The sequence below is a fragment of the Lontra canadensis genome, unplaced genomic scaffold (genome assembly GCF_010015895.1).
Source record: "Lontra canadensis isolate GAN:19392208 unplaced genomic scaffold, GSC_riverotter_1.0 scaffold31, whole genome shotgun sequence".
NCBI lineage: Eukaryota > Metazoa > Chordata > Mammalia > Carnivora > Mustelidae > Lontra > Lontra canadensis.
In genome coordinates this window covers 5946775-5974415 of record NW_022631025.1, presented here as the reverse complement: position 1 = coordinate 5974415, position 27641 = coordinate 5946775, and the positions used below count along the sequence as shown (strand labels likewise).

Genomic DNA, 27641 nt, shown 5'->3' with positions numbered 1-27641 from the left:
TGGTTAGCACGGGCATGGTGAGAGGAGAGAGGCAGCCGCTCCTGGGGCTGCCAGGCTGGGGCCGGGGCCAGGAACCGGGGCTGCTCCAGGAGCTGAGCCCACGCTGTGCTTTGGCGGCAGGTTTCCCTCGTTGCCTGGTGTTGCAGGAGCCAGCAGGGATGGTGAGCGGTGGGGGAGGCAGTTCACTGTGCTTCTGGCAACTTGGCTTGTCCTTCCCTATCTGGAGTCTGTGCAAGGGTGGTCCCCAGACTATCTGCACACACGCATCATTTCACTGGTGTCCTTTGAGAGCTGACAGCCGGAAGTCACAGATATCCGGGAGAGTGACTCTAAATTCCCTTTGAGAAGACAGTCCTGCTGGTCACCAGCAAGCCCAGAGAGAAGGAGCAGCAGCGGCAGACATTCCTGCAACGCCCGGCTCCGACCAGCCCTGCCTTCCAGAGACACGTCTGTGAGTCTGCAGCCTCCGCGAGGAGGAGGACATCCTTTTCACGCAGGCTACGAGAACGGGAAAGTAAAAGGTGGCAAGCGACACAAAGGTTCTGGATGCCAGCGGGAGCGGAGGCCAGGGGAGCGTTTAGCCTTCAGTATAGACAGAGGAGAGCTGGCTAGGACAGCGGTCCACGGCGCTGATCTGCAGGAACGTGGCGTCTTCAGGCCCGCTGCGAAGGGACTCTCCGAAGAGGCTCGAGGACGCCGAGGGCAGGTCATACACTGGAAGAGAAGGAACAGGAAGTTCAGTGTCCCGCCCGGCCACGCCCACTGCGTGCGCACGCCGCGCCTGCGCGCTCGCGTCGCAGGGACCACTGCGGGGAGGGAGGCGGCCTTGCCGGCGGAGGGCCAGATTGAGTCTTGGCACAAAATACAGGCTGAGCAGAACTAAAGTGTTCTAGGCAAGGGCGAGGAGGGCCTCAAAAAGGAGATGATATTGAAGTTGAGTCATAAAGAAAGATGGGATTTTCACAGATGGAGAGGTAGGGAAAGAACATTCTAAAAGGAGGAAACAGTGCAAAGACGGGGAGGGAGGGGCCCGGGCAAGTTCAGGGGCAGCACGAGTAGGCAGACGTGTGAGGGCGGGCCGGTGGGATCAGGCCTCTCTCCTGGGGGCTGTGAACGCCGCGCCCAGCACAGCCTTTAGTGCTTAGGCAGCTGGAGACCATCTACAGTGTTCAAGGAGGAAGGGGGCTTAATTTATGGTCCACTTTTGGAAGGCCGTGCTCGTCGTGGTCCAAGGGGGGCAGGACGGTAGACAGAGCTGTCTCGGGGAACTTGCTGGAAGGCTATGGCTGTTGCCACGGTCTGAGGGAGACATTATGGCCCCCCGCGCCTGGGTGGTGGGCGTGGCGCTGGAGAGGAACCCGAAGAGGAGAGACATTTCAGGGGTAGAGTCAAGAGGACGGGATGCGGTCCTGTGCCAGGTTGAGCCGTTTCCAGGCCGGACACGGCAAACCCACCCGTCTCACCTGCGAGTCGGGCGGAGTTTCTAGTCTCAGAGAGCAACCCACCTGCAATGCCCGAGTGAGCGGAGAAGGCTCTGTGGAACACATCAAAGCCAGCCTGCCCCATGGGCGTGGGGGCCAGGCAGTCCTCGAAGGAAGGCGCCCCACCGCAGGGGCTGCTGGGCAGCACGGTTCTCTGGGAGTCGGGGTACTGGGGCGGGCAGGATGTCTGCAGCTGCCCGTAAAATCCTGCAATGCAAGCACGGCTGTGAGTTCCCGCAGAGCCTCAGCCCCCAGTATCGCCCGGAGGTCGCCAGACCCCCCACTCAGCCCGGCTTCAGGTGACAAAATGCCTTCCCCTCTTAAGTCCACCTGTGAAATCTTTGCAGCGAGCATCTGAAATGCACTATTTGAGCAGAAGCTCTTTTACCTTCATGGGCAGGCAAAGCTTGTTGGCTTCTGACATTTTTATCTCCTGCTCCAGGGAGGGCAGCTGAAGGGCTTCTGACCTCCCCCACATGCTCTCAAGAGTCCTGTCGACTGCAAGCCTGACCTGCAGAGAAGATGCTTGCCCCATCCCTCCCACCAAGTTTTGAGGTCTATCTTAACTTCCTTTATATTCTGTTCTGCTTTTCACATTTGGTAAAACCTGATATATGCTCTTAACAAGGCCCACCTGGAAAAAAAAAAAAAGCAACATAGCATCTAAAAGCAACATATATCTATCTAAAAAAAAGCAACATGGATCTATCTATCCATCTGTCTAGAACTTATTCTAACAGATAATTTCATACACATTTACATCCTTCTGATTGTTTTGAATAGGTACATAAAGTCCCATAGGATGGGATGTGCTCTAATATTATTGCTGATCTTTGCAGTAATCGGGACAACTGGAGGTGAGGATGTCATGTAATGAAGAAATATGAGGGAGGACTGCTTAATATCTGAAAATAATCAACGTTCTGCTGATTTTGTTTCATTGATCTCTTTCAATGTTTTTTCTTATGTGACAGAGGTTTCTGGGGGGGCTTTTGTGGTCCTTTTCCATAAGCCCTCTACACCTCCCAAGATACTTTACCTTTTCCTTCTTCTTCCTGGTCTCATGACACATTTAAGTCAATGGATTGTTTTCCTAGAGTATAATATGCTTTTACAAATCTAATAATGAAATCTTCACTTGATACTTTATTGAAGGGAGAGCTGCAGCTCACCATGTCTGTTTGCTCAACTGCAAAGCGTGACGGTCTGTTTGACTGGCTACTGTGAAGATTAAGGGATAAGAGAGACCATATATAACATTTTAAGATTCTTCAAAGCATCAGTTATTACTGATATCACTACTCCGGTAGAAAAAAAAACAAACTGGAGGGATTAGTAGAGAATGTGACCCATGGTTCATATTGATGGTTCATAATGATGGAGAACATAGGACTAATTCATGGACTATGGCTCCCTAGTCCTATGTGCCTTCCTCCACTAGAACTGCACCTTCTTCTTAATGATCAGTAGGTAGGGAAGGTGTTATCTGGGTTCTTTTTAGCTCTCTTGAAGTATAACCAGGGCACACGGACATATCCAGCCTACTATGCTCATCACCTTTCTCATTTCTGGCCAGTGTTCTCAAGATGGCCTGTATAAACGTTCACATCACCCTTGGCCAGGAAGCCTGTTCTGTGGCTTCTGGGGATGTTACCAAAGCATGTGTGCAGTAACTGCTCCAAAGGAGACAGTCTGGCTCTCTAGGAGATTATGACCCAAGACAGAGGGACCCATGAGGAATTATGCATGGGGCACTCTCACAGAAAATGAAATAATATCCTTTCAAAGCAGACTGTAGAATACTTTATAAAGAATCTGGAGAAAAGTACACATAAGGTTTGGGGGGGAAGATTAAAAGCATGTATAGCAGTATAGACTAGAAAAATACTTGGGAGAATACCATGTCAAGGCAAGAGAAGAAAGAATGGGAAACCATTGGCCCTTTTCTGTTGGATCCCCAAAGGCTTCTGTGTGATCTTGACAGACAGATGGAAAAAGGACCCAACCAGACCACCTGAAGACACAGATAACTGATCAACCAATATGGACCAACTCGAGCCTGTAGCCAACAAAGAAATACGATCAAGACAATAATACAATACCACATTCCACCTATCACATTAGCAAAGATTTCGAGAAATCATTCTCGGTGCTGGTGTGAGAATGACAAAGTCACTTCTCTCCAGTGTTGCAGACACTGTGAGAGGCAAGCTTCTTGGAAAACCACTGGACACCTGTATCTAGAGCCTGAAAAGTGTTCACATTCATACACCTGAACCTGGGGATTTTACTTCTGAGGAGGTATTCTCAGGGTCTATTCCAAAGAACAAAAGAAATTCTGCATTGACATGGTCATGACTGTGCTAGTTGTTAGAACAGAAAACCAAAGAGCCAAATGGGCAACCATAAAGGAATGGTTCAGCAGAGTAGTACATTTAAATGATGGGAATATTAAGTATGCACTAAAACATCTACAAGGAGTTTTTAACAGCATGGAAAGACCATTATGTAAGGTTCAGAAGAAAACAAAAATATGCAAAACTGAATATGGAGACTGGGTGCAGACATGGGCAAGTCCATGCTTAGCATAGATGGCGAGGTAAACTTTCTTTTTTTAGAGAAGGGGAGAAAGAGAAAAAACCACAGGAGTGGTGGGAAGGGGGAGATGGAGAGAGAGAGTACGGAGGGACAGAGGGGTGGGAGAGAGAGAATCTTAAGCAGGCTCCCAACATGGAGCTTGTGTGGGGCTTGATCTCAAGACCCTGAGATCACCATCTGAGCCAAAACCAAGAGTCAGATGCCAGACCAATTGAGCTGCCCAGGCACCCTGGCAAGGCAACCTTTCTATGGTTGTCTTTAGGCTGGTTTTTTTGGTTTTATATTTTTCTGAGTTTGAATAGAGGTGAAGATCATGCTGGAGCCAGACTTCCTAAGTTCAAGTCCCAGCTTAATCACTTACCCACTGTGTAACCTTACTGAATTACTTAGCCTCTTGGTGTCTATTTTCTAATAGGTGAAATGGGGCTAAAAGTAGTACTTATACTTCACGTAGCTATTATGAAGATTAAGTGAGTTAATATTTACATATTTTAGAATATAATTTGATAATATAATTATATAGTTAATACTTACCTATTTTATTTAATACATGTGTTTGTTAAATAAAATTAAAGTGACATTTTTGTAACAACAAAACTAAAAAACCTCTAGTTATTAAGAGAAATAAAATTTTCAAAAGGGCAATAAGTAAGCCCTTCCATCATAACCCAATGTGAGAATGGACATAGCAGCAGGCATGAGGCACACACCCACTTCCCAGACAAAATTCTCTGGAACATTCTTGTCTCTGTGGGGACCCGAGCTGTATGTATCTTGCCCCTATTGGTTCCTAGATCCTGCACTAATCGATGCATATCTTGGTTTCTTCACTTACCTCGTACAGCAACAATTCTGAGTGGTTTGAAGGAACCTGGGATGGGTGGTTTCATGGTGTGGGAGGTTCCCTGGACTGATCTTGATTTTGGGTACCTGGTGGCCAGGCACAAATACCAGGAGGAAAACATGACCATGAACCACTGTGGTTGGTTTATTAGAACATAATGTCTCCTCACTGAGGAGAAGAGACGACATTTGCTATTTTTATCACTCTGCTGGCTCAGCTTAGGTTCGTCACCCACCAATTCCCCGACAGCGTTCCTCAGTGTGCTGTTAACCCTTCCAAGAAGAGAAGCCACTTCTCACTGAACTGCCACAACTCCCCAAATAGGGACATTAATCATTCAGGTATGTCAGGGACATGCATAGAAACCTTCTTTGGCTTTTTGTGAAAACCATTTCTCTCTCTTCTCTTCTGCTTCTAAGAGGGCAGGAATGTTACCTGGCTTCAACCTCCATCTGAGTGTTGTGATGTGTGAGTACAGAAGGTCTGACATGTGGAGAAACACACCAGGTGCCATCCCCTAGACTTCCCCAGCCGCCTGGGTCAGCGTGAGGAGGCAGAGTGGACTGTAATTCTTGCCTGAGGGTGTGTTGGCTGACATGAGAAACAGCTGAAACCAGAAAGGGCCCAAACGTGTGTTGGATCACTCTCACAGCCAACTCAGGGAAAGAAAATCCTCTTTATTAAATCCCTCCCTCCCAGAAGCCAGGCACTGGAGATGCCAAGTGCACTGGTGTGAATGGCTGTGGTCAAATCAAAGGGCTTTAACAGACCCTCTTCCCAGTGCCATTTCCATAAAACTAAGAAAATTTTTAAAAATTCCATTAGGGTCTTGCCACACACACAACTCCCCAGAAAGCTTAACCCATTTTCTGATGAATGGCTCCTGTATTCCAGCTGTTGGATTTTGTGTAGTGAATTTGAATGGAACTCTACTTCTCGACCAAAAGCAAAATGAGGCAAGATGTTAGCACATTTTGTGGGCATAACGCCTAAGAGTGATGGCAAGGTCAGCTAATCTGCCAGTCAGTCCGTCGATGATGATCAGGGGCTGACCAAGGTACTGTTGGGGAAACCAAGAAACAAGATAATACCTTGTCCTTGAGGACTGGCAATGCAGTTGGAGCAAGAGCACACAGTTACAACAGCGTAAGGACACACACAGACCTCCACGTGGGCGATAATTCCGTTGCCTGTCACCTTCCATTATAAAATCACCCCTCCCCCATTTAACACATTCTTCTGCCTCCAAAAATGGCAGGGGTGGGGGAGGAAAGAATCTACAGATACACTGGGTCTACCCAGACTGCAGGGTCATTCCTCCTCTTGTCAATTTTGGGAATTTTTTTTTCCCCTTCTAAAACCACAACTGTTTTAATTATATGTATATTAAAAAAAAAAGTTTGGAATTAATTGTACCACCCAGAACATACTATTCTACAACATGTAGAATAGTATAAACAAAGAAGGGAAAACTTTTTTTATCTCCACATTCAGATAGGGCCAGATCCATCTACACAGAACTGGAATGTTCTATGTATTGCCAGGTCTTCTGTTTTCCCCCGTAATATTGTCTGTGCGCTTCACGCGTCACTGACCTTCATTCTTAAAGAAACCTTCCTGTCTTGTCCCCTGGGGTCACTGATCCTCTGTGACCACGGGTTCGATCAGGAGTCCACAGTCACTCCTGCTGCTGGGCTCCCCCCCAAGCTGGTGTGGGTCCCCTCCCCGAAGTGGAAGGGGGTGGGGGACATCCGAGGAGAAAGGAACTTGACTGTGGTAGCAGAAGCGTGTTCTCTAGGGCGGCACCGCCCCACAGAACTCTCTTCCATGAGGGAGACGCTCGCTGTCTCCGTCTGTCTTGCTGTCGGTACAGGAGCTGCGTGTGTGTCTGAGCCCTCGCGGTGCAGCTGGTGCAGTGGAGGGATGGGTTCTTTCACTTTAATTCATTTTAATTAAAACTTAAGTAGCCACGTGGGGCTCGTGGCTCCTGTCCTGGACAGTGGGCTCTCGGGCCGTCCGCCTTCCCAGCGTTAGCAGACCTTGTTTCAGAAATATTTCTGGCTAAATTCCTGAAGGAAAAACACATGACCCACCATGAAGGGCTTAAATAAAAGCAGACAATGATTCTTAGACTCACGGCCTCCAAGATAGAAAATATATTAGACTCTTGATTACATTTATCTTTTCCTTAAAAATTTACCACTCCAATCTTGGTGGAGAACACCAGAATATATCTACATCAGCAAGCAAACAACAGTTACCCAGCTTGCAACCCTCCAGAGGGCTGATGAGTGACCACTGGGAGCATTTCAGCCTTCCTGAAGGAGCGAGCCATGTTCCCTTCTGGAAGCAGAAGGAAAAGGAAACAAGTCGCACACTTTCCGTGGGCTGTGGGCCTAGCTTGCTGGGGTCCTGGGAGGGGGACAAGCCCAGTCCTGTCTCCAGCGGCCCTACCACATGATGGTGGAGTCAAGTCCAACACCAAGGCTCGACCCAACTGTTTGTCCCCATGGATTGGAAGAAGCCTACCCCTTGTCAAGGCATTGCGTCGGGGGCTGTGTGCTCCCTGGGTCTGCTGAGGTAGCAGACGGCTTTGCAAAATGGAATTCTCATTTTCCTTTAACATGAGGCTGGGAACCACCACGGAGCTCTGGGCACCAGGAAAAGCGCTGGATGGACGGTGTGGCAGAATCAAAGACTGACCTGTGTCTGTGGTGAGCTCTGCCCGGGCCACGATGGCAGCTTAGAGAGGCAGGCAGCCCGCAGGGGAGCCCTTCACAGGCAACAGCGTGCTCCCCCAGAACTACTTCCCCCACCAGGCATGGCCTGAGCAGGCTTGGCAGAGTCCTTTGTGAGTCTTCTCGAAAACCATGCCAAAGGCCATCACTTCCCAAGCCTCCTTGATCCCTTCGGATGGGAAAACCCTTCCACTTCTGTGTGACCTGGGGAGAGCCTTTCAGCAGTCAGGCCAAGCAAGGCCAAGGTTAGCCCCCGCCAGGCCTCAGGAGCCAGCCGCTTCCTTGACCTTCCAGAAGGAACTTGGATTACTGTGTGTTCTTGCCCTGTTGCTGTATTTTTGCAAAGTGAGGGGCTCACAGTATCTGCTTGATCAGCAGATGAAAGTAGTTAAGGGCGCAGGTTCAAGAGGACTGACAGAGAAGACCTACGGGAAGCGTGGAGCGTACGCCTGGCGCACAGCTCGTGCTCTCCAAATGCTCCTTTTTCCTTTTCTTCTATGAGCACAGGCATTTCCAGTTCTATACTTTTATTCACTCAATGACTATCTACTAAGCACCCAAGTGCTGGAGACACACAGTGGATAAGATACACTGAGTGCCTTCTTGGAGCTGATGTTTTATTTATTTATTTTTTTGTTTGTTTGAAATATTTTATTTATTTATTTGTCAGGGGGAGACAAAGAGAGAGAGAGAGAGCGCACAAGCAGGGGGAGCGGCAGGCAGAGGGAGAAGCAGGCTTCCCACTGAGCAGAGATCCTGATGCAGGACTCGATCCCAGGACCCTGGAATCATGACCTGAGCCGAAGTCAGCAGACGCTTAACTGACTGAGCCACCCAGGCCACCCTGGAGTTGATATTTTAGTGAGAAAGAAAGAGAAACATGTACACGAGAAACCTGGGAATACAGTTTTATACCCTATATGACACATAAAGGACACTTTCTTTCAGGGACCTATCGAGTCCGACTCTGCTGCAGCACACATTCAAGGCAGGAGGAGGGAAAGGCAACAGACGAGAGAGCAGTTTGGGTGCTGACAGCAGTTCCCTTTGTTGGCCCCTGCTCGTGGTGGCGGGTACAACTGGGGGGCATTCGCCCCGCAGCTCTGCTGAGAACCAGCCCGGACAGACTCTTTTCCCACCAGCCGCTCTGATCCCCTGGTGCCCGGGGGGAGGGGACACGCAGATATCAGAGGCGCAGGAAGAACTGGCTGTGCCCAGCTTTTCGGTGGTACAGTTGTTTGCTAGCCAAGTGGAAGGAAGGATATATATTTATGAGCTTTATGACTCTAATTATTTTTCCGCAGAAACTATAATTTTGTGGGTTACTTTAGGAAATGTAGAGGGTTGGGGCTTTTTTTTTGGTTGGGTTTTTTTTTTTTTTTGCCTCTGTCCTATAATTGCTGCACAAGCAGGGGCATGGGTGAACCTAGGTGATGAACAGGGCAGGGGGCAACCCATTCAGAGAGCCCAGGGACAGACAGAGTAGACACGCGACACCGCTCCCCTAATTTCTCCTTCTCCAACACTCTTATGGCTCTTTGCACCGATTCCCTCCTACTCTCTGGGGATCCTGGAGCTGCCCCCGTGAATACCTTCTGTAAGCCCCGGCACAAGGCCACTGGGGAAGAGAGGAAGACACAGGTCAGCCTCTGCTAACGCCCCCGAAGGACACCAGCATGTGGTCTTTGGCACTTGACTTCAGGGCAGAGTTCACACACTCCAGCCTTACTCAGAGGTGGGCCCGGTGAATCACACGCTTACTATCCACATGATGCCTTCGTATGAGAAAACTTGCAGGATTTCTTCTTAGGGGCCTCCGTATAGTCCTGCCTTGCAAGGAGGCGACTCAAGTACTACTCCCATTGCAGAGACGAGAGATGGAAGCAGAGATCGGCCCCGCTCCCTGCCTCTGCAACCCGCACTGGGCTTAGACGACACCATAAAAAGGAAAGTGGAAAACTCGCACAACCGTTTCAATATTGCCAAACGTCAGATTTTCGAAATTATTCAAGGACCTAGCCTTTATCTTAAAACAAATGGACAGGGACGCCTGGGTGGCTCAGTTGGTTAAGCAGCTGCCTTCGGCTCAGGTCATGATCCCAGCGTCCTGGGATCGAGTCCCACATCAGGCTCCTTGCTCATCAGGGAGCCTGCTTCTCCCTCTGCCTCTGCCTGCCATTCTGTCTGCCTGTGCTCGCTCTCTCTCCCTCTCTCTCTCTGGCAAATAAATAAATAAAATCTTAAAAAAAAAAAAACAAACAAATGGACAGAAGAACTAAAAGAGCCCACTATATAAGTTCCTGCTGGTTCACGGCATTCTCCTTCGCAGTCCCTTTGCTTGGGCATTTTTGTGGAACACTGGTTGGTGTTATGCTAACCGCTCTGGGAATTCTGTCAGAAGGAAGGAAAGGGACTAATATTTGGTCCAAGTCAGGCACCATCCTATGTGTTTCATACAGAAAATCTTCATCCTTACAACAACTTTTGAGGTAAGCAGTGTTGTTCCCAGTTTATAGACAAAGAAGCAGAGAAGTTAAAATCACTTACCCAAATCCTCAGAGCTACCCAGGGTCAGAGCTGGGACTCAAACCCTGGTCTGTTTGGTGACAGAGTTCATACAGAGTCCTAGGGCTTGAGCTCATGGGCCAAATCATTTTAAACAGAGTTTTCCATTTCTGTTGAGGTCCCTTACTGCCAAGATCAAAGGCAATTTACTGACATTGGACCAAGATTTCATAATGTACTAGCATCTTCATTAGGGAGAAAAGCATTGACTTAATGAATAGAAATCAATAAAATCACCTAACTGCTAAAAAATTCTAAAAACCCTCAAAAGTAGAAACAGAAGAATTTTAGACATTTGCTTTGGCCAGTTTTCTGATTTAGCCACTATTTTATTTCTGTCCCTTGCACGAACAACTTGGATCTGGGTTTGAATCCTGGATGACCCATTAAGCAATGGTGTTAATTTATCCAGTTTGGACAAATTATTTTCCTGCTTGAGCCTCATTATCTTTTAAAATAACACCTATTTTATAGGGTTGTGGAAAGTACTATCCATGCACGTGTTTAAAAAGCATATATTGTATTCCGTGGCAGGTAGGAGGCCCTGTGTAAATAGAAGAATTATTATGGCCACGAAATGAGCTCAGAAGTATTTCTAGATTCTGTATAATGTGCACGCAATTCCTCAGCAATGTTTCCCTCTCATAACCCACCACCCTCAAGTACAACATGATACTGCTTTTAAAAGTGCAATCTCCACAATTCGCTTGTCCTTGTTTGGCTCCTGGTCATGGCCAACAACACCCTCCAGGTCTTCATCTAGCAAGAACTCTGCTCAGTCTCCTCTCTAGAGGCCATGGAGACACGGACTCTTCATTTTGATACAGAGTCTATAAATGGGGAAGCTGCAGGGACGGCTCACAGACTGTGTGAGGAAGACAGATTTTTCTCTGGGCTGAGAACTGAACCAGCTTGCACAGCACTCGAGCTATTTACGACTGACATTTAAGCATCTACTGTACTGAGAAAGAGGAAAATAATGGAAATAATAACCCTTACAGTTCCATGTGGACTCATTCCTCTTGAAGGAGACCAGTGACGGTGGTTCAGAAATCGACCACCGGAGCAACTGCCCGGTCCCCTTGCCCTCGGGCAGGGGGGCTGCAGCACGAGCCCACCTGGATCCAAGAAGGATGCCGTTTCCATCTGGAGCATCTGCGGCCAGGTGGTGGGCCACAGTGAGACGCGAGCGACACTCAGTGCTCTCCTCGGCTTGTGCCCCTCGGCGGGCTGCACGAGCTGCTGAGGCGTTTGGTACCATGAGCCACACTCTTGCCCTTGGCGTTGTTTCCAGGGCCGGGCTGGGGGAGAGGGAGAGGGTCTGCTAGCATGTCTGCAAAGGGTCCCACGAGGGGCTGGGAGTGGGCAGGGCCTGCTACTGACCTGGACAAAAGGGAAACGGGGCACAGCAGAGCAAGAGGGAGGGCAGGCATGAAACACTCCTGGTTCAGAGATGTAACCCATTTTCATTTAAATACCCTCAACCCACCCAAACCCCGGCCATGTGGTGGCCTATGGCTTCCAGATTCTCAAAGCGACGAGCTGCCAAAGTAAACTGACTGCAATGTGTCTTAGGAATTGCCACGTGTGGGGATCGGCACTTACAGTAAAATGGTTCAGTGAATCCTGACGGTGATAATGAAACACTTGGAAATGACATAAAATAAAGACACTCAAGACCAGAAGACCCAAAGAGCCTGAAATGGGTCAGAAAGCCTGGCTTTGCCGCCTACCGGCTGTGTGGCCTTGAGGAAAACACAGCCTCTCTGAGCCTCTGAGTCCCCACATCTAAAAGGGGGATGATTATACTCACGGGGCAGCATAATCTTCACAGTGGGAAGGGAAAGCAGCAGAAGGAGTGAACGGATGGGGTTCACAGCCCTGTCGCTCACCCCAACACCCGCCTGTGACTCAAACATCCCGGACACATGTGAGGCCCAGAACAGAGGGTTCAGGATCTGGCCATTCTGGGTCTGACGGTCGTGCGAGGTGACATCATACTGACGTGGCCACTGCTTGGGGTTGGTAAGAAGGAGCTGGGAATTTCTCTCTGAGCAGGCTCCGCCTACTGAGTGGAACAGTAAGTGTGCAAATACTTGGCAAATGGTAAAACCCACGGCAGACTCCAGCCCCTGCTGCCTGATTACAAGCCTGGTGCTACTCGTCCTCCTACCTTCCCTGAGTCCAGAGCTGTGCCTGCCCCGGATAAGGATGGCTCTCTGCTCCACAAAGCTCACACCAACTCACTCGGGGCTATTTGGGCCTGGAGCAGAACAAGGAATGAAGGACAAAGAATGAAGATTTAATTCTGGGTGCCCTTGGCCTTCCAAGCAAGCTCTGCTGTAAGACAGGTCTGGCAGGGAAGAGGAGCCCAGACAGAGATGAAAAGAAGGGCTGCAGCACCCCCACTGGGATCTAGGAGAGCCATTCTGGTCTTGATAGTTTTCAGGTTGTCCTGTATTTACAGAACTTCCTCAGGAAGTAAAGGAAGAAGGAAGCTGGAAAGTATTTACTTTCTCCACCACTGGCCAATTGCTTCCTTTGGATTCTCTCTGATTGGAGCAGCATGGCAAGGGCGCACTGAGTCCTACACTTGGGGTCTAGGCCAGTGGCTCTGAGAGTGGGAGCTACAGCATCAGCTCGAGCTCGGCTCTGGGCAGACTCAGTGAATCAGAATGTCTGGGTGAACGGCCTGGAAATCTTCATGTTGAACAAGGTATTTCTTACACTAAAGACTGAGAGGTTCTAAGGACATCTTCAGAGCATTTTTAATCTTTGGGAAGTTTTCCAAATGAAAGACCAACAGGAAAACACACAATAGGTCTGATTTCATTCGAAATGGAGGAAGAGAGTGGTTCTGAGGGGTGTCTCCTCCTCTGCTGCTCCCCGGCCTTTCTGCTGGACTCTGAGGATTGCAGGGATAAAGAAATCATGACTGTCCTCAAGTGACTTTATATTCTCAGCAGATATGGATTAAACTGGCCTCCTTCCCCACCCCAGTGCCTTTCCTGCCCATTTAAGTTCTTGGTCAAGGTGAAATCATGGGACCTCATTTGCATGACTCAGAAGGCTTGGTCATACTGTGGGTCTCATAGTAATCTTGTGACCCAGACTTCTGTTGTCCAGCTGTAACCAGATCCCCAAATAGATCTGGTCCACTAACTAGGTGACTTCCGGCTTGTTCGAAGCCAAGTCTGTGATTATACAATTTTCCAGCACTCAAATCTAAGAGTGGGCAAGTTCCCGGCAGTCAGATGGAAGGGGGTGACACAGATCCTGGAATCCAGTGACATTCTTAAGGTTCTGTAAATGGAACATCCACCGTGCCATCTCAAACCCAATGACATATATTTCTCTACTGTTTTCCTGCAAGCCCAGATTTCATCTCAACTTAACATTCTAGACAGTAGATTTGGGGGAGGCCTAATTGTACACAACAGGAACTTTATCATGAGGCCAAGGTTCAGTAGATACACTCAAGCCAATGGCACCAGTGTGAGATGGGGCTCCCTTTTTGCCACTTGGGGGTGCTCTGATCGGTGTATATAGTCTGCAGGGTCCTTCCTTTCCTGATTCATCTCATCCTGCTGTACACTTAAGTCCTAAATTTTAAGAATGTATTAGGCATCTAAAAATTTGCCAGGTGCTACAGAGAATAAATAGATGGGATGATTCCCCGTCTACACATGGACCGTGAGGACTATTCTCTCACTGTTGAGTTCTAAGGTCTTGCTTGCCAAAAATCACTGCTTACGTATAAGCCCAGGATAGGCAGGACTTGTGTCTGTTTCCTGTCCTGGTAGAGCCTTTGCACCACGAACGGAACCTGGCATGTAACAGGAGCTGCACACTGGAGAGTGAGTAAATGAATGAGGGAGTGACACCCACAGCTAAAGCCATTGGTGAAAATGCTGATGGGGAGAGGGACTGCAACTAAGCTCAAAGATTCTGATCTATGAGCCTTCTATACCATAGCCTATTGGCGTGACTTCCTGTTCTAACATGGAATTTTTTTTTTTTTTTTTTAATGCAGGAGGAAACAAAGATGATCAAGATATGATCAGCCTGGTCCAGGTGACCTGGAGAGTTTTGCTGCTCCAAGCCACCCTTTTCTGTTGGGTGCCAGAGAGGCTACTGAACCTGAATGGGAAAAAGAGCAGGCAGAGAAATTAGGTAACTTGACCCAGTCACAGAATGCCCTGAGCTCTTTTAGGAAACCATTCCAAGGTCAAGGAACTTGATCAATTACTCTGAGTTCCATCTCTAAATCAGGGCAGAAATATATTTCCAACTCTCTTCACAAAGTTATGATGAGAATTCAGATATTCATCTAATAATATCTTGCTGATCAGTTCCATTATAGTTAACAGGTACTGATAAAACTTGTATACGTAGGAGTAATTTATAAAACCTACATTGCAATATAAATGTAGGTACTCTAATTGACCTCACCGGTAGTGATAAAAACACTGCACCAGCCCAGATCGACAGGTACAAAAGACCCCGGGTAAGTACACAGTTAATTCAGATCTCTGGAATCGTTTTGCCATAATGATGAAAAAATTTAAGAACTTGAAGAAGAGGTTGTGCTTTGGGATGTGTGATATGAGACTGGGTTTGGTGGGGGAATATAGTAGGGGAAGGGCTGGTTGTTACACTTAAACGATCTAGAAAAATGCCTGAATGTTTTTACTTCATGGTTGCATCTTATAAGATCTAGTTCTTAAAGACCTTGCAAGAGAATGAAATGGAGAGTTTAGTCAGAACAATCTGGCTGGTGAGGGACATTTTCTATAATCAGAAAGGGCACTCACACTGTAAGTTAACCAACTAGAAATTCTAAGGAACTGGGTTTGTTTTGCAACATGGTCTGAGCCCAGATGATCTGAATGAATGCAGATCAAGGCAGTTCTGTTGTTTCGTTGTTGTTGTTTTGTTTTGCTAACACAGTGGCCTCATTACCGGTCACCCATATGTTCCTGATGTTGGCCCCCCCCCCCCTTTATTTTAAGGAAACGCCACCCATAGCTATTCACATTTTTTCTTCTAAGCCATCAACTGCTAATCACAACTACAAGGACAATTCCAACTAAAAATACAAGAATCGCAAGACACAGATTGCCGTTAATATGTTCAGCCCTGAAGAGTCCAACTAAGCAGCCTGTAAGATAGACTTACAAGAAAATATTTAACTTGATTTGAAGAGCTCCATTCATTAGAGGCTAAACTTCCTGAGTTTCAGATAGAAGACTGAACATTTGCTTCTGGAAAAAAAAAATGTCATTAATTCCCCCAAAAGAATGAAAAAGCATTAAATCTGTAATAATGTTCATCAACCACTTTTCTATAAATGTTTTTAAGTTAGCTGACAGAGAAGTCACAATAGTCAATGAAACAGAAATTTTCTGGGTATTTCCCGTCTCTTCGATACATTTTTGGGTTCCAATTAGGAAAACAAAGTGTCATGCTGCAAGCAACACAGCTTGGCAAGGGGAAAGAGCTAGCAAACTGCTCAGTAAGTATGATACCCACCCAAGCAGCGGGTGCAGCACTCCATCCGTGTTAATACCAAACTACCTTTAGAGCTCGATACGAATATGGAAAGAGGCTGAATGACATTACTAACTGAAGGAAGATGTGAAACAACCTTGCTGCACACGGTGGCGGGACTAAAATGACTGACCATGCCTAGGGCAGGGTCATGGGCACTCCGCTCTGTTGCTGAGTCTACACTGGCACGGTCTTCCTAAGGGATCGATGGCAGACCTACCCAACTTTAAAATATGCATATCCAATAATCCGGCAATTTTTCTTCCAGAAATAATTCCTGAAGAAAGTACGCAAAGAGATACAGATGTGTGTGAGGGTGTTCGTGTAAGCACTCACGTGTGCATAAAGAGATTTAAATATAGCATTATTAATAAAATCAAAAAAGTGTCTATCAGCAGGAGGATGCTTTTAAAAAATGACATGTTCCTGGAGGTACTATACATCTTTTTTTAAAAAAGAGGCTGATCTATAGACCTTTACCTAGAAAGCAGAAGCATATATAAATTTAAAAAAAAAAAAAGGTAAGTCATAAAATAAAATGCAGAATATGAGCCCATTTTTACAACAGGGCATATGTGTATATATGTATATATATGTAAGTATATGTAAGCACATACACACACACATACACACACACTACATTTCATTTCTATAAACATCTAAAAAGTCACTAATAGTCTTGGGGCACTTGGGTGGCTCAGTTGATTGAGCATCTGCCTTTAGCTCAGGTCACAATCCCAGGTCCCTCGGATTGAGCCCCGCATTGGGCTCTTTGCTTATAGGGGAGCCTGCTTCTCCCTCTCCTGCTCCCTTTGTGCTCTCTCTCTCATTCAAATAAATAAATAAAATCTTTTTTTAAGTTATTAATAGTCTTAATAGTCATTATCTTTCATCAGTGCTGAAAACAAATTCTTTATAAGCCTAAGTACACTAAGCATTAAAAAAAAAAAAGAACAGGTAAATTTTCCTTTTCTAATTTAAAAAAATCAGTGAGAATTCTCAAACTGTGTTGTAAAGACTGTGCCACAAGTCCAATAGCCCAGATTTGATAGTAATCTGACCTCCAACAGTTACTCTCGCATGCGTGCGTTTGAGAGGCAAACATGCCACACGTGAAGCGATGATACACACACACACACTGCAGTGGGGCAATCTCACTGGGGACAATGAGAGAGAGAGAGCGCCCCCTTCCCTAGCAAGGCATATGCAGTGGTTGAGAGCACAGACTCTCGTCAGATGGTCCTGCGTGTGCTTTCCAACTCCACCACCGTTTGGAGCGTAAGAAATCTAGGGTAAGTTACTGAACGTTTCAGCGATTCAGCTTCCTCATCCGTACCAAGGGAGGAAACGATGCCTTCTTGATAGTGTTGTCATGTGATCAGTGAGAAAGGGCACCACAGACATTCACCAACCTGCCTGACGCAGAAGACATGAGATCGAGTGGTCAGTGGGAAACCACGGTCTCATGGACCACAGTCCCTATACCACCTACAGAATTTTAGCCCCGGAAGGGACCTCATCATTAATAGTTCCACACTTCCGGGGCGCCTGGGTGGCTCAGTGGGTTAAAGCCTCTGCCTTCGGCTCAGGTCATGAATCCAGGGTCCTAGGATCGAGTCCCGCATTGGGCTCTCTGCTCTGTGGGGAGCCTGCTTCCTCCTCTCTCTGCCTGCCTCTCTGCCTACTTGTGATCTCTGTCAACTAAATAGATAAAATCTTTAAAAAAAAAATAGTTCCACACTTCCACATCTCACAAACAGAATTCCCAAGCAACTAAACAATTCCATGGTCCTGGGTCTATAGGCACCATCATGAAGGAGAATGAGTGTGGGACTGGGGTGAGACTGTTCCTCAAACCAACTCAGACATTTGCTAGGTGTGTGACCTGGGGCAGGGTGCTTCATGTCGCAGCCCTGCCTGGAGGCCGGGTATGCTGGTAATGTTACTAATGTTATTTTGAGGATCTAACAACACCAGTGGGTGTATCCAGAGCACCCAACATCTGGAACATGGAAGAAAAAATAACAACATCAACAACCAGGTCTAATTTACTGAGCATCTACTACAGGCTATGTATTTTCTCTCATTCTTATATCAACTCTGAAAGACAGGTGTTACTATCTCCCGAGTAAGAGCCAGGAAACTCCGATTCAGGGCACCGCATGACTTGTCGATAGGATTCCAATTTAGATCTGCTTCACTCTAAATTCTTTTTATCTACTTTTTTTCTTCTTTCTTTTGTGGGGGGGGGGCAGTGGGGGAGAGAGAAAGAATCTGAAACAGGCCCGTGGCCAGCATGGAGCTGGATATGGAGCTCGATCTCACAACCCTGGGATCACGATCCAAATCAAGAGTTAGACGTGTCACTGAGAGCTACTCAGGCACTCCTGCTTTTTCTTTCTTTCTTCTTCTTCTTCTTCTTCTTCTTCTTTTTTCTATAGTTCATTAGTTCTCTCCCTGTATCATTTGGGCAAGTCACAATTTCCTCTTCTGGTAATCTCTTCTGAAATAATATGACCAATTTAGGGGTACGTAAACTAGTGGCTGTGAAGCTTTGAAAACAAAACAATGCTTTGAAAGTGTTCAGAAACAAGGAACTTTCATCTATGGGAATGCCTCAAACACCTCTTCCCCTCGCTGCCACCGCTACGTGTTTCACTGTTGGACACTCAGCCCCAGGTGGGCAAAGAGTCAAGGGAAGGAATATTTGCTGTACTAAATTTCCCTCACTGTGTGAGGGGATCATTAGATCATCCTCCTTCCTCTAAGGAGAGGGCCCAGGCAGATGGAGCAAGTGCCCAGAGAACAAAGGGACCCGGGAAACTTGACACTTAATCACGGTTTTGCCAAGGGCTGGCTCTACCGATCAGCCTAAGAAGCTAGAAGCAAAAATCTCTCTTTCCTCCTCCCCAACCCCCCATCCTTTTATTCATTCATGTTTATTCAATAAACTTTTATTAAGCACTTACTACAGGAAAAACACTGCAGGAGCATACAGTTCCTGTCCCAAGGAACTTACAGTTTAGGGATGGTTAGTTGATCCAGTCATCTTAATATCCTTAAGGTTATATGGGTTTGTGTGTGTGTGTGTGTGTGTGTGTGTGTGTGTGTGTGTGTGTAGATACTTAATTACATGTGTGGATTATTCACACTTCAGTCGTTTCCATAACCAATCATTTAAACAGCTCTTCCGATGACGATGACCAGCTCACACCCCTCCCACAGAGCCCAGCACGCCGTGACACCAACTACACCCCCTATACACACCTAGATTTAACTTTTGTTTAATAGAATTAGCACACTGTCAGAATTCATCAAGTACTAGTTATGTAAAACTGCTCTTGTGGTAATTTTGTAGTAATTAAGTATATAAGAGTAATTAAGAATTTCTGTGCATCTAATCATCAATCCCTAGTACTATATACGCATTAATAACATCATGGCTGATAACGAAAATTGGTCCTGATTAGGACGGCTGCTGCTAACATGGGAATGACACGAAATGTGCTCCTTGGCTCATTCTCCTTGTGAGAATGTCACAGCTTTCTCAGTGAAGCCTATTATGCTCTGATTTACAACCAATCTTACTTGTCTTCCTGAGATTTCAAGGGGAAATTGTGACACACGCTTAAATTCTAAGCAATACAATTTCTAGACTTAACTACTTTATTATTTCACAACTTCACCTCTGCCAAAGTGATTACATTTCCTGTGGGATGGGTTTGTTTATTGTCTCTACAATTTGCCTTTAAAAAAAAATAACCTTTAAACATTTAGCATAAACCCCCAGAAATGACATCAGTCGTGTCTGTAACCCATAAGACACTTCTGGAAAGCACCCTTGCGCAATCCCTGTAAGTAAGCAGAGGAACTCAGAGGACGAGCTTGTAAGGGCCACCTCATGCCATTTAAATATCAGTGCTCTGAGATTCCTTCAGCTTGAAAGATGATTTGGCTGTTTGGTAGGACAAGGCCTTTCCAAAGCCTGTTGTTCTTGGGGGCCTGCTGGCAGCTGAAATCTTTTGTTCCCTGGTGTGGTCAGTTTGCACTAGGCTGTCAAACTTCCCATGCCATCCCGAGGTGGGAAAATGCCACCACTGTCTGTGAGCTGACTTGCCAGCTATAGGGACTGCAGGCAGGACAGCACTAAATCCTAAGAACTACAGGAGCCAGGACCCACTGGGAAGGCCCCCATGCCCCATGGCTGCTGTCTCGATAGCAGACGGCCCAGGCTGGGGGGCAGCTCCCCGGGGTTCTCCTCAGGAAATCTGATGACTGGCTCATGCATGATGGGACATCTGTGTGTTGGCTACTGACATCTCCAGAGGGTAGAAGTAAGAGCAAGCCGTGAAAGCACAGAAATCTGAGACTGGGGGGAGAGGGGCGTTAAGGGGCAGAACCCTCAGAAAGCCTCTACTACTGATTTCCAAGAGGTAATCAGGGTGAGGGAACCTGAGAGATAGCTCCCTTCAGCAGATCAGGAAACCAGCTCCGGGAATGTTTGGCCGGCCCCGCCGAGTGTCTAGCCAATAAACATTACAAACAGAACCGCGGCTTGGTTAAGCCTGGCAATGCCCTGAAATATCCTCCCTTGCAGGTGAAGGCGGCCACATGCCCACGTTCAGGGTTCGCTTGTACGTCCTTCTTCTCCCTCCCCATGTGTGACACCAGGATGAGATCCGGGGAATGCTAGCACCTATATTGTCAACGGGAGGGTGGAAGCCACCCTTCACAGATGGCAAAGCAAAATGCCGGCAGGGGCCGGCCCATCGTGGGCTCCACGGATGCTCCCCAACCCAGCACTGTCCCCCATTGGGTGTCTTGTCTCGGGAGAAGAGCGAGCACGTACACGGGGAGGGCTGCCCTAACCCGAGAAACAAAACTGGAAAGGTCTTGTGCTCTGGACACTGTGGATTGCAAATGACAGGCTCTTTGGGAAAACTTGGGACCGGGACAGACCACTCAAAATCTGTGAAACCTTCTAGCTCTAGCAGTAACAACATAATCAAGAGGGAATCTCGGCAGCCAGTTCTATGTGGCTAGAGGCTCCTTGGTGGTTTGGAAACGCCCACAGGTGTTGGCTGGAAACGTTGGCTTTCGGGAACTGAGGTGACAGGTGCTAGGACCACCTCTTGGGAAAGATCGTGATCTGCCTGTAGCCAAGGGCCACCCAAGGCCAAGTGTGCACCTCTCTGGGGAAGGAGCCCTTAGGGTCCTTCTCATACCCAATTGTATTAAAGAGGCCTGAAGGGGCTCCTGCCTGTGTAGCAGCTAGGTTGAAGGCTCTTTTCACTTCCTTCTCTTGCTATCCCAGCTCCTCTCGCCTAGAAAAGATTGTGGGTGAATGAACACAATTCCCCATTCTTCTGACATCATTCCTCTACTTAACCAGTGGCATCTGAGTGAACTAGACTGTTGGTTCAGTCACTTGTTTGGGCGTGGGTGTGGCACAGGTGTGGTCCAAAATAATCCCAGCAGGTGGGATGCAACATTCCCACCTCTCCAATTCCATTCCTGGCAACAATGGCCTAGCTTACTTTCTGAAAATACCGGGCTGGCTTCACGGTTCAGTGGGATTCTACTTGGCATGGTCCCAACTCCCTCTACAAGCTGGTCTTGCTGGTTCCCAGCCTTCTCTATTTATCTTCAAAATCCTATTCAAGAGTCACCTCTAGAAACGCCTCTATGACACCTTCCTCTGAATAAACCAGGTACCTCTTGATAGAATTATCATCATCATCATTATTATTATTGCACACATCCCTGCGCTGATTAAATGACATTCATATTTCCTGACACCTTGTGGGAGACCAATAAACACTTGCTGAATTGAACTTGGCCTCTCCTTGATGGGTCCAGAAGAAGGAAGGTTGTGAAAATGCTGTTTTAGGAATTCCCATGGCATTCTAACAGCCTGGAATGAATAGGGCATTTAGAAAGAAATTTTCCATTAGTACCATAACAAAATGTACAAATATCAACTCTCAGGCAACTAATCCAGGCAAAATTCTGAAGCTTGCCCGGGCAAGAGAATGGTCCTAAAGAGAAAGAAAAGACTGAAGAACGGGCTTACATGATTGGAAAACGCGGTTCCTATGTTTACATCTAAAATAAAAGACTAAAATGTACTTAGAAGTTGCCTTGGAGATCCCATCCAAACAGAGACCCATGCATTCTATCAACATTCAAACACGGAGAGAGATGACACCTCACCCACCTCACTAATGAAGGCAGCGCAAATGGATGAAGTCGATGCACAAACAACAAAATTGAGCTCTGGTCCTGGGTCACTCGCTAGGTGAGCGAACTAAAAAAAGCAGCCCTAATAATCTTTTCAAAGTGTGCCTTTTCCAAAACACTCATTAATGTTGTAACAATGTATGGCAACAGATGGTGACTATAGTTAGCGCGGGGAGCACTGAGGAAGGGTACAGAATTGTCAGGTCACTATGGCATACACCTGAAACTAACATTGTCAAGCATACTTTGATAGCAGATAAATACACACACACACACACACACATACACACACACACAGCACACAAAGTCTAAGAGCTATATCCATCAATATGGCAGTAGCAAAGCTCAGCAGGATGTCCGTCATTTTCTTCCTCATCTGGAAGACCGAGCCCTTTGAATTCTAACTTTCATGGCTCCGTGTAAGGCAATAGCATCTACGTACCAGTATATTTCCCCACGGAAAGATGGAAATACGTATTGACTTTGGTGTGCCTTTGACTGAGAAACACGTAGATGAAGAACGTGGCTTGGAAACATGGACCTCTTGTTAAAGACGCCTGTGCCCTTTGGCAAGAAGCCAGCAATGCCTAGATATTTTGTATTCTTCTGTGTCTCAGCTCCCATCTCTAAAAATATACTGATGACATTTTTCTCTGACCTCTACCTACCGCAGGGAATACAGAAAGGATGGGGGGTGACGGCGCTCATTAAAACCGTGAACTTCTTGGAAGACAGAACACTCCTTCATTGTGGCTATAGTGTTAGCAACACTAACACAGTTCACAGGGTTTTAAAAATCTAGTTTTATTAGGGGATGAGGTTCTCCGTGACCAAGATGCTGGATGACGATACCCAGCAAACTAGTCCAGCCAAAGCTGCCAAAAATTGCAACTCATTTAGGAGGTCTGTGTGCCTCCCCTTGCTCCCAGCACTGTATCACCCGCTTGACAAATATTAGATGAATTTGCTCTTTATTCTAAGGAGTAGTTGACGAGAAATGCTCGTGCCTATTAGGTTCCAGGAAAACATTTTCAGACAAAATGCTTGGAGGATGAAGTAAGGCTGCATTTGGATGCCTACTCCTTCATTCTTAGCAGTGGCCCAGCGGTTAAAGAGTAGAAACTCCCTCTACAAGCCCGTCACAGCAGCCACTCGCCCATCTTCTAGAACAAAGTTATGATTTCCCAATTTGCATAACTATATCCTGATCTCTTCCAGAAAGTCTTGTCATACGTATTTATTTTTTTTAAACTGCTGCTAGCAGTTTCTTATTGGCCATGGGAATTTTTAACAATTGAAGTAAAAGTAAAAAAAAAAACAAACAACTCAACAGTTTCAAGTTGACAATATATTCATTATTCAACTACAAAAGAGAAATATGGGAGAAGAGTCTTTAGGCCAGGAGGTAGGGTGAAATGATAAGGTAGATCTCATTTTCTGTGTCGTCTTGTTTTGGTTTGCATTTGTTGGATGAGACAGTGTCAATCATTTATTCAGTAAATATTTACTAAATGCCTACTTTGCACCAAGAATTATGTGTGCCCAAAGGCTAGAAACATTATCCCCACTCTCAAAGAGTCTAATAAAGAAAAGGGAGGGAGAAGAAGGAGAAGCATTAAATTAATTAAGCTCCTACTCTGTGCCATGTGCTTTTCTTGTGGACTCTTATAACTACTGAGAGAAGGTACGAGATCCCCAGAAATTGTTCAGCGCCTCACAGTTGAGTGGATTGGTATTTGTAATCGAGTTGTTCTAATTCCAAAATCTCTTTTAAAATGTCTTCAGAAAGCAGAAAAAGAAGAAATTATCCATTATCCCCACCCTCATGATTTAAAGACAATACAAAACAAAATTGTTAATGTTTTAGAAAATTGCCTCCCCCCCCCTTTTTTTTGTCTACATGTAGGGTGATTTTTGAATTTTTTAAATATGTTTCACAGTTGTCATCAAAGTGTTATATGGCCTTTCACTGGAACTATGGCATGATTGCCTGAAATACTCTGTTATTTTTTAATAGCACTGGAGAGAAAAATCATTGCCAGTCATATGATGCCACTGACTGACACATGTCCAGATCTCGGCAAAGTTAAAATATGAAGGGTAAAAATGAGTTTGTTGTAGGGTCAGTGACTTCTTCTGCATTCCCAAAAGCCCACCCTCGTCTACCTCTTGCCTGCTGGTAAGGGTGGCTTCCCAGCACAGGGGACCTGGCTCTCTCCCACCTTAGACAAGCCTCTCTCCTGGGTCAGGAGGTCTCTCTCAACAGGGAGAGCGCTCTCTTTGTCTTCTCACACATGCACTGCTTTACGTACAGTAGGTACTCAAGAAATATTTCTTGGTTGGATAAATAACTAACTAAAGCTTAAGAAGAAGGTTACCAACAAAAGAGGGTAACCATTACCATAGGCCCAAACAGTGGAGGGAGCCTATGTTTCGTTGGGGAATGAGGGTTTGTGTGACTGTACTCAGGAAGAGAGAAGAGGTGGATGGAACTTGGTTGGAACTTGGAGTCAGAGCCAGTGGCCTGCACTTCTCAAGGTCTTTCCCTTCCCATAGGCCACTACTCTGTCCATGTGGTTTCCTCTTTGGCTGTCCAGACCCCTATTCCAATATCCTCACCCAAGCCTGGCTCCACAGCACTGCCTGATTCCGCCATCTTGGGAAGCCACTCACATCTACTCATACACAGCTGGCATACTGGGTAAGGTTTACCTGGGGACACCACCCAATAACATCAAGTAATAACTCACATGGAGCAAATTCAGGAATCAGCAAGAAGCAGATATGGCAGAGTCCTATTTTTCAGAAGGAGCTGAAAATCTCCTTTCAGTGGACAGTATCTCCTCTGCCCCCAGGAAGGAGAAGGCTACACATTCAGAGTCCAGGTTATAATAATCCAGGTTATTCGACAACTTGACTTAACTTTCTAAGGATGTTCACAAAGATATCTGCCTGAGTCAGCAAAATCGGTGTAAATAAAGAAATTCAGCCAAACTCAGTTCTCCATGAACGTTTGAAGTTCAACACCAGATCTTCACATTTTGAACAATATCATGATTTCTCCTGCCTTCCTTTCCTCCTTTTCTTCCTCTCCACGCTTACCAGGTACCTTAGCACATAGAGAACTGTGCTAAGTTCTCCAAGAAAAAGAACAACAGGTCAGAAAATTCTGACCTCAGAAATAAGCTTACACATTAATAGAAAGGCAAGTGTTCCTCACAAAGGAGTAACTTAACAAAGTAGAGAAAGAGAGACCAAGAGTGTTATATCAGAAATGCAGGTGACATCCAGAGCCAGGAGAGATGCAGTCCAGCTAAGACTCTCATCAGGAGAGGCTGCAGAGAGGAGGTGTCCTTTCACCTGGGCCTTGAAGGTTGGAGAGGTTCTGGGGATATGGGACCTGGGGAGGGGGCGGTATGCCTGGGCAAAAAGCCCTCCTGCTGTTCCCTTTTAAGTGACTTTATTGTTGAGGAAACAAGATGCTGTTGTTAGGGCATCTCCATGAGGTGTTAAATCACTGCTCAGTAAACAGATCATCACCTTGGGCTGACTGCTCTGGGCTGTCATGAGTTCTACCAGTTTAGGGCCAACACCGGGAAAACACTATGAAATTTCATGCTGATGAGGTGTGACATTTTAGAGGAAAGTCCTAAAAGCCAAAGCCTGGCATGTGACAGAACTGGAGGAACCCACCGCTGGTAAGGAAGGCTCCCATCTGACAGCGATGGCCCGGTATCACTCTCCCAGACTCTAGGGGCGGTCAGCCCCCCACTTACCATGGATGTGGATTCCATTTGGTTGAAAGGAAGAGTTTGTTTCCGGCTGGTAAGATTTCAGGTGTGGCCCACCTGCTGGCTGCTGGGTGTGGGGAGGCTGCGTTCTCTGCATCACTGAAGAAGGAGCTGGAACTCTCCGGGGGCTGATGTGGTGAGGAGATGGGGCAGAAGGTGCAAACCTGGGAAAACGATTACAAAAGGAAGCATGAGGGGCATGAAAAAGCGGGAGCAGAGACAAACTCTTCAAAGCCAAATTCCAATTTCCACACTGGCTGGATAAGAGCGTGACAAAAAGCCATCAAAAGAAATTGATGAAGACTTTCTCTCCCATTTTTAACCACTGACTTCTCAACTGAAGGAATAAAAGAGGTCATTGAAGGGAAAATGTAGTCACAGTTTGGGTTTGTCAAGCCTCTTAAAATGCATTTCAAATACTCTGGGTTTGGTGAAATTCAAGGCACATCTTTTGCCAGGCTCCCTTTTCTGCTAATTTTTAAATTCGTCTGCATTTTAGGGGAAATTTGATCCTTATGTTTCTGATTCATTTACACTTAGCTCATAAACATTTTGTTCTGTGAGACATATCTGGGGTCCAAGAAGTATTAGAAGTCTTTATTATAAGCCTCTCTCATCCTGTTCTCTTTAAACAATACATTTTCTTTTGCCAAGAATGAGGGAATTTAAACCTCAAAGATCAAGTGTGGTTTGAGACCCAGAACCTATCTGCCTGGGTTCTGTGATTGGCAAAGAATGCTCACTGCTTGGGGCACAACCACAACGCCACGTGGGACATCTCTGGCAGTCACATGTACTAATCACAGCAGAGCTACTGCTAGTTTCTGAGGAGGGACAGACAGATACAAGGTGACGTGGTCAATGTACCTGAGACACAGCCTGATAACCACCCACCAGTCTTCTAATTGCAAGGGGACTTTGGCAGGGTCCGACTCCCTGGGTTTAAAGTGACTTTCTAGCATCAAAGGGAAGGTGTACTTGGCAGAGCAGTGTTCAAGTTTACCAGTGTCCACAGACCACCAAAGCAAACCTCAGTGCAGGTCACTAGGGGGCTGGCACAGGGAACCCGTCAGTGCTGTGAGATGAAGTGACAAAATAATCAGGGAGCCCAGTGTATCAGCAATGGGTTGTTCCATCTCCTCAAAAAAGTCCCAGCAAGTTGAAAACTTCCAGTCGGCCAGCCTTTGCCTGACGCTAACACGCAGCAGGTGCCAGCAGTGCACGCGGCTAACTGCACAAGGACGAGTCCCCTCCTTTTGCTGGGCTTTTGCGTCGGGCCATCGAGGGTCAGAAGGGAAACCCAACCAGGCAAGTTTGTAAAGCAATTTGCACCATTCTGAATCAGAATATGTAATAGGGCAGAGCCTCTCCATTTGTGTGGCATCAAGAAGGAACCACGGGATGGGGAAAAAAAAAAAAAAAGTACGGCATTCATATTCTAGACGATTCCTAAATGAATTCCATCCGGTGAGGGCTATGGAGGAAGGGGATGCGGGAACTGAGAAAGGAGGATGGGGAAAAGAGAAGACTCCAGAGGAGGCTGACACGAACTGGCTGTGTTGGGAGGCCTATTTTCACTCTGCTGCAGGAGAAGAGTAAGCAAGTACCCTGGGCTGGGAAATATATGTTTTCCAAGCGTATCATCTTAATTGGAATTAGCCTGGAAGATGTGCCAAGCGGCCGTGAGAGAACACATCGCAGATGAACCCTGTCACTGCCCTGAGGACATCTAGTAAAAAACCTGTGTGCCAGGATTCCTCATATGGAGGCTATTTTCTTGGGGAAAGAGTCCCTAATGCGTCTGGCAACTCTGTCGGAGGTCACGGGAGGGAGC

General features: G+C 46.6%; 1 protein-coding gene across 3 annotated transcripts in view; it reads right to left on the bottom strand.

Annotated features, from left to right (window-relative positions):
• Positions 1 to 482: 482 nt before the first annotated feature.
• The window catches only part of GLIS3 (GLIS family zinc finger 3), a 493142-nt gene continuing 465983 nt past the window's right edge, over positions 483 to 27641 (bottom strand). For all 3 annotated transcript variants that reach the window (XM_032866527.1, XM_032866526.1, XM_032866528.1), the window contains 3 exons: positions 25793 to 25971; positions 1506 to 1688; positions 483 to 714 (listed from right to left, as the gene is read on the bottom strand). In XM_032866527.1, coding sequence (XP_032722418.1) covers positions 578 to 714; positions 1506 to 1688; positions 25793 to 25971 — 499 coding nt within the window. In that variant the 3' untranslated portion in view covers positions 483 to 577. The remainder of the gene's footprint in view (positions 715 to 1505; positions 1689 to 25792; positions 25972 to 27641) is intronic.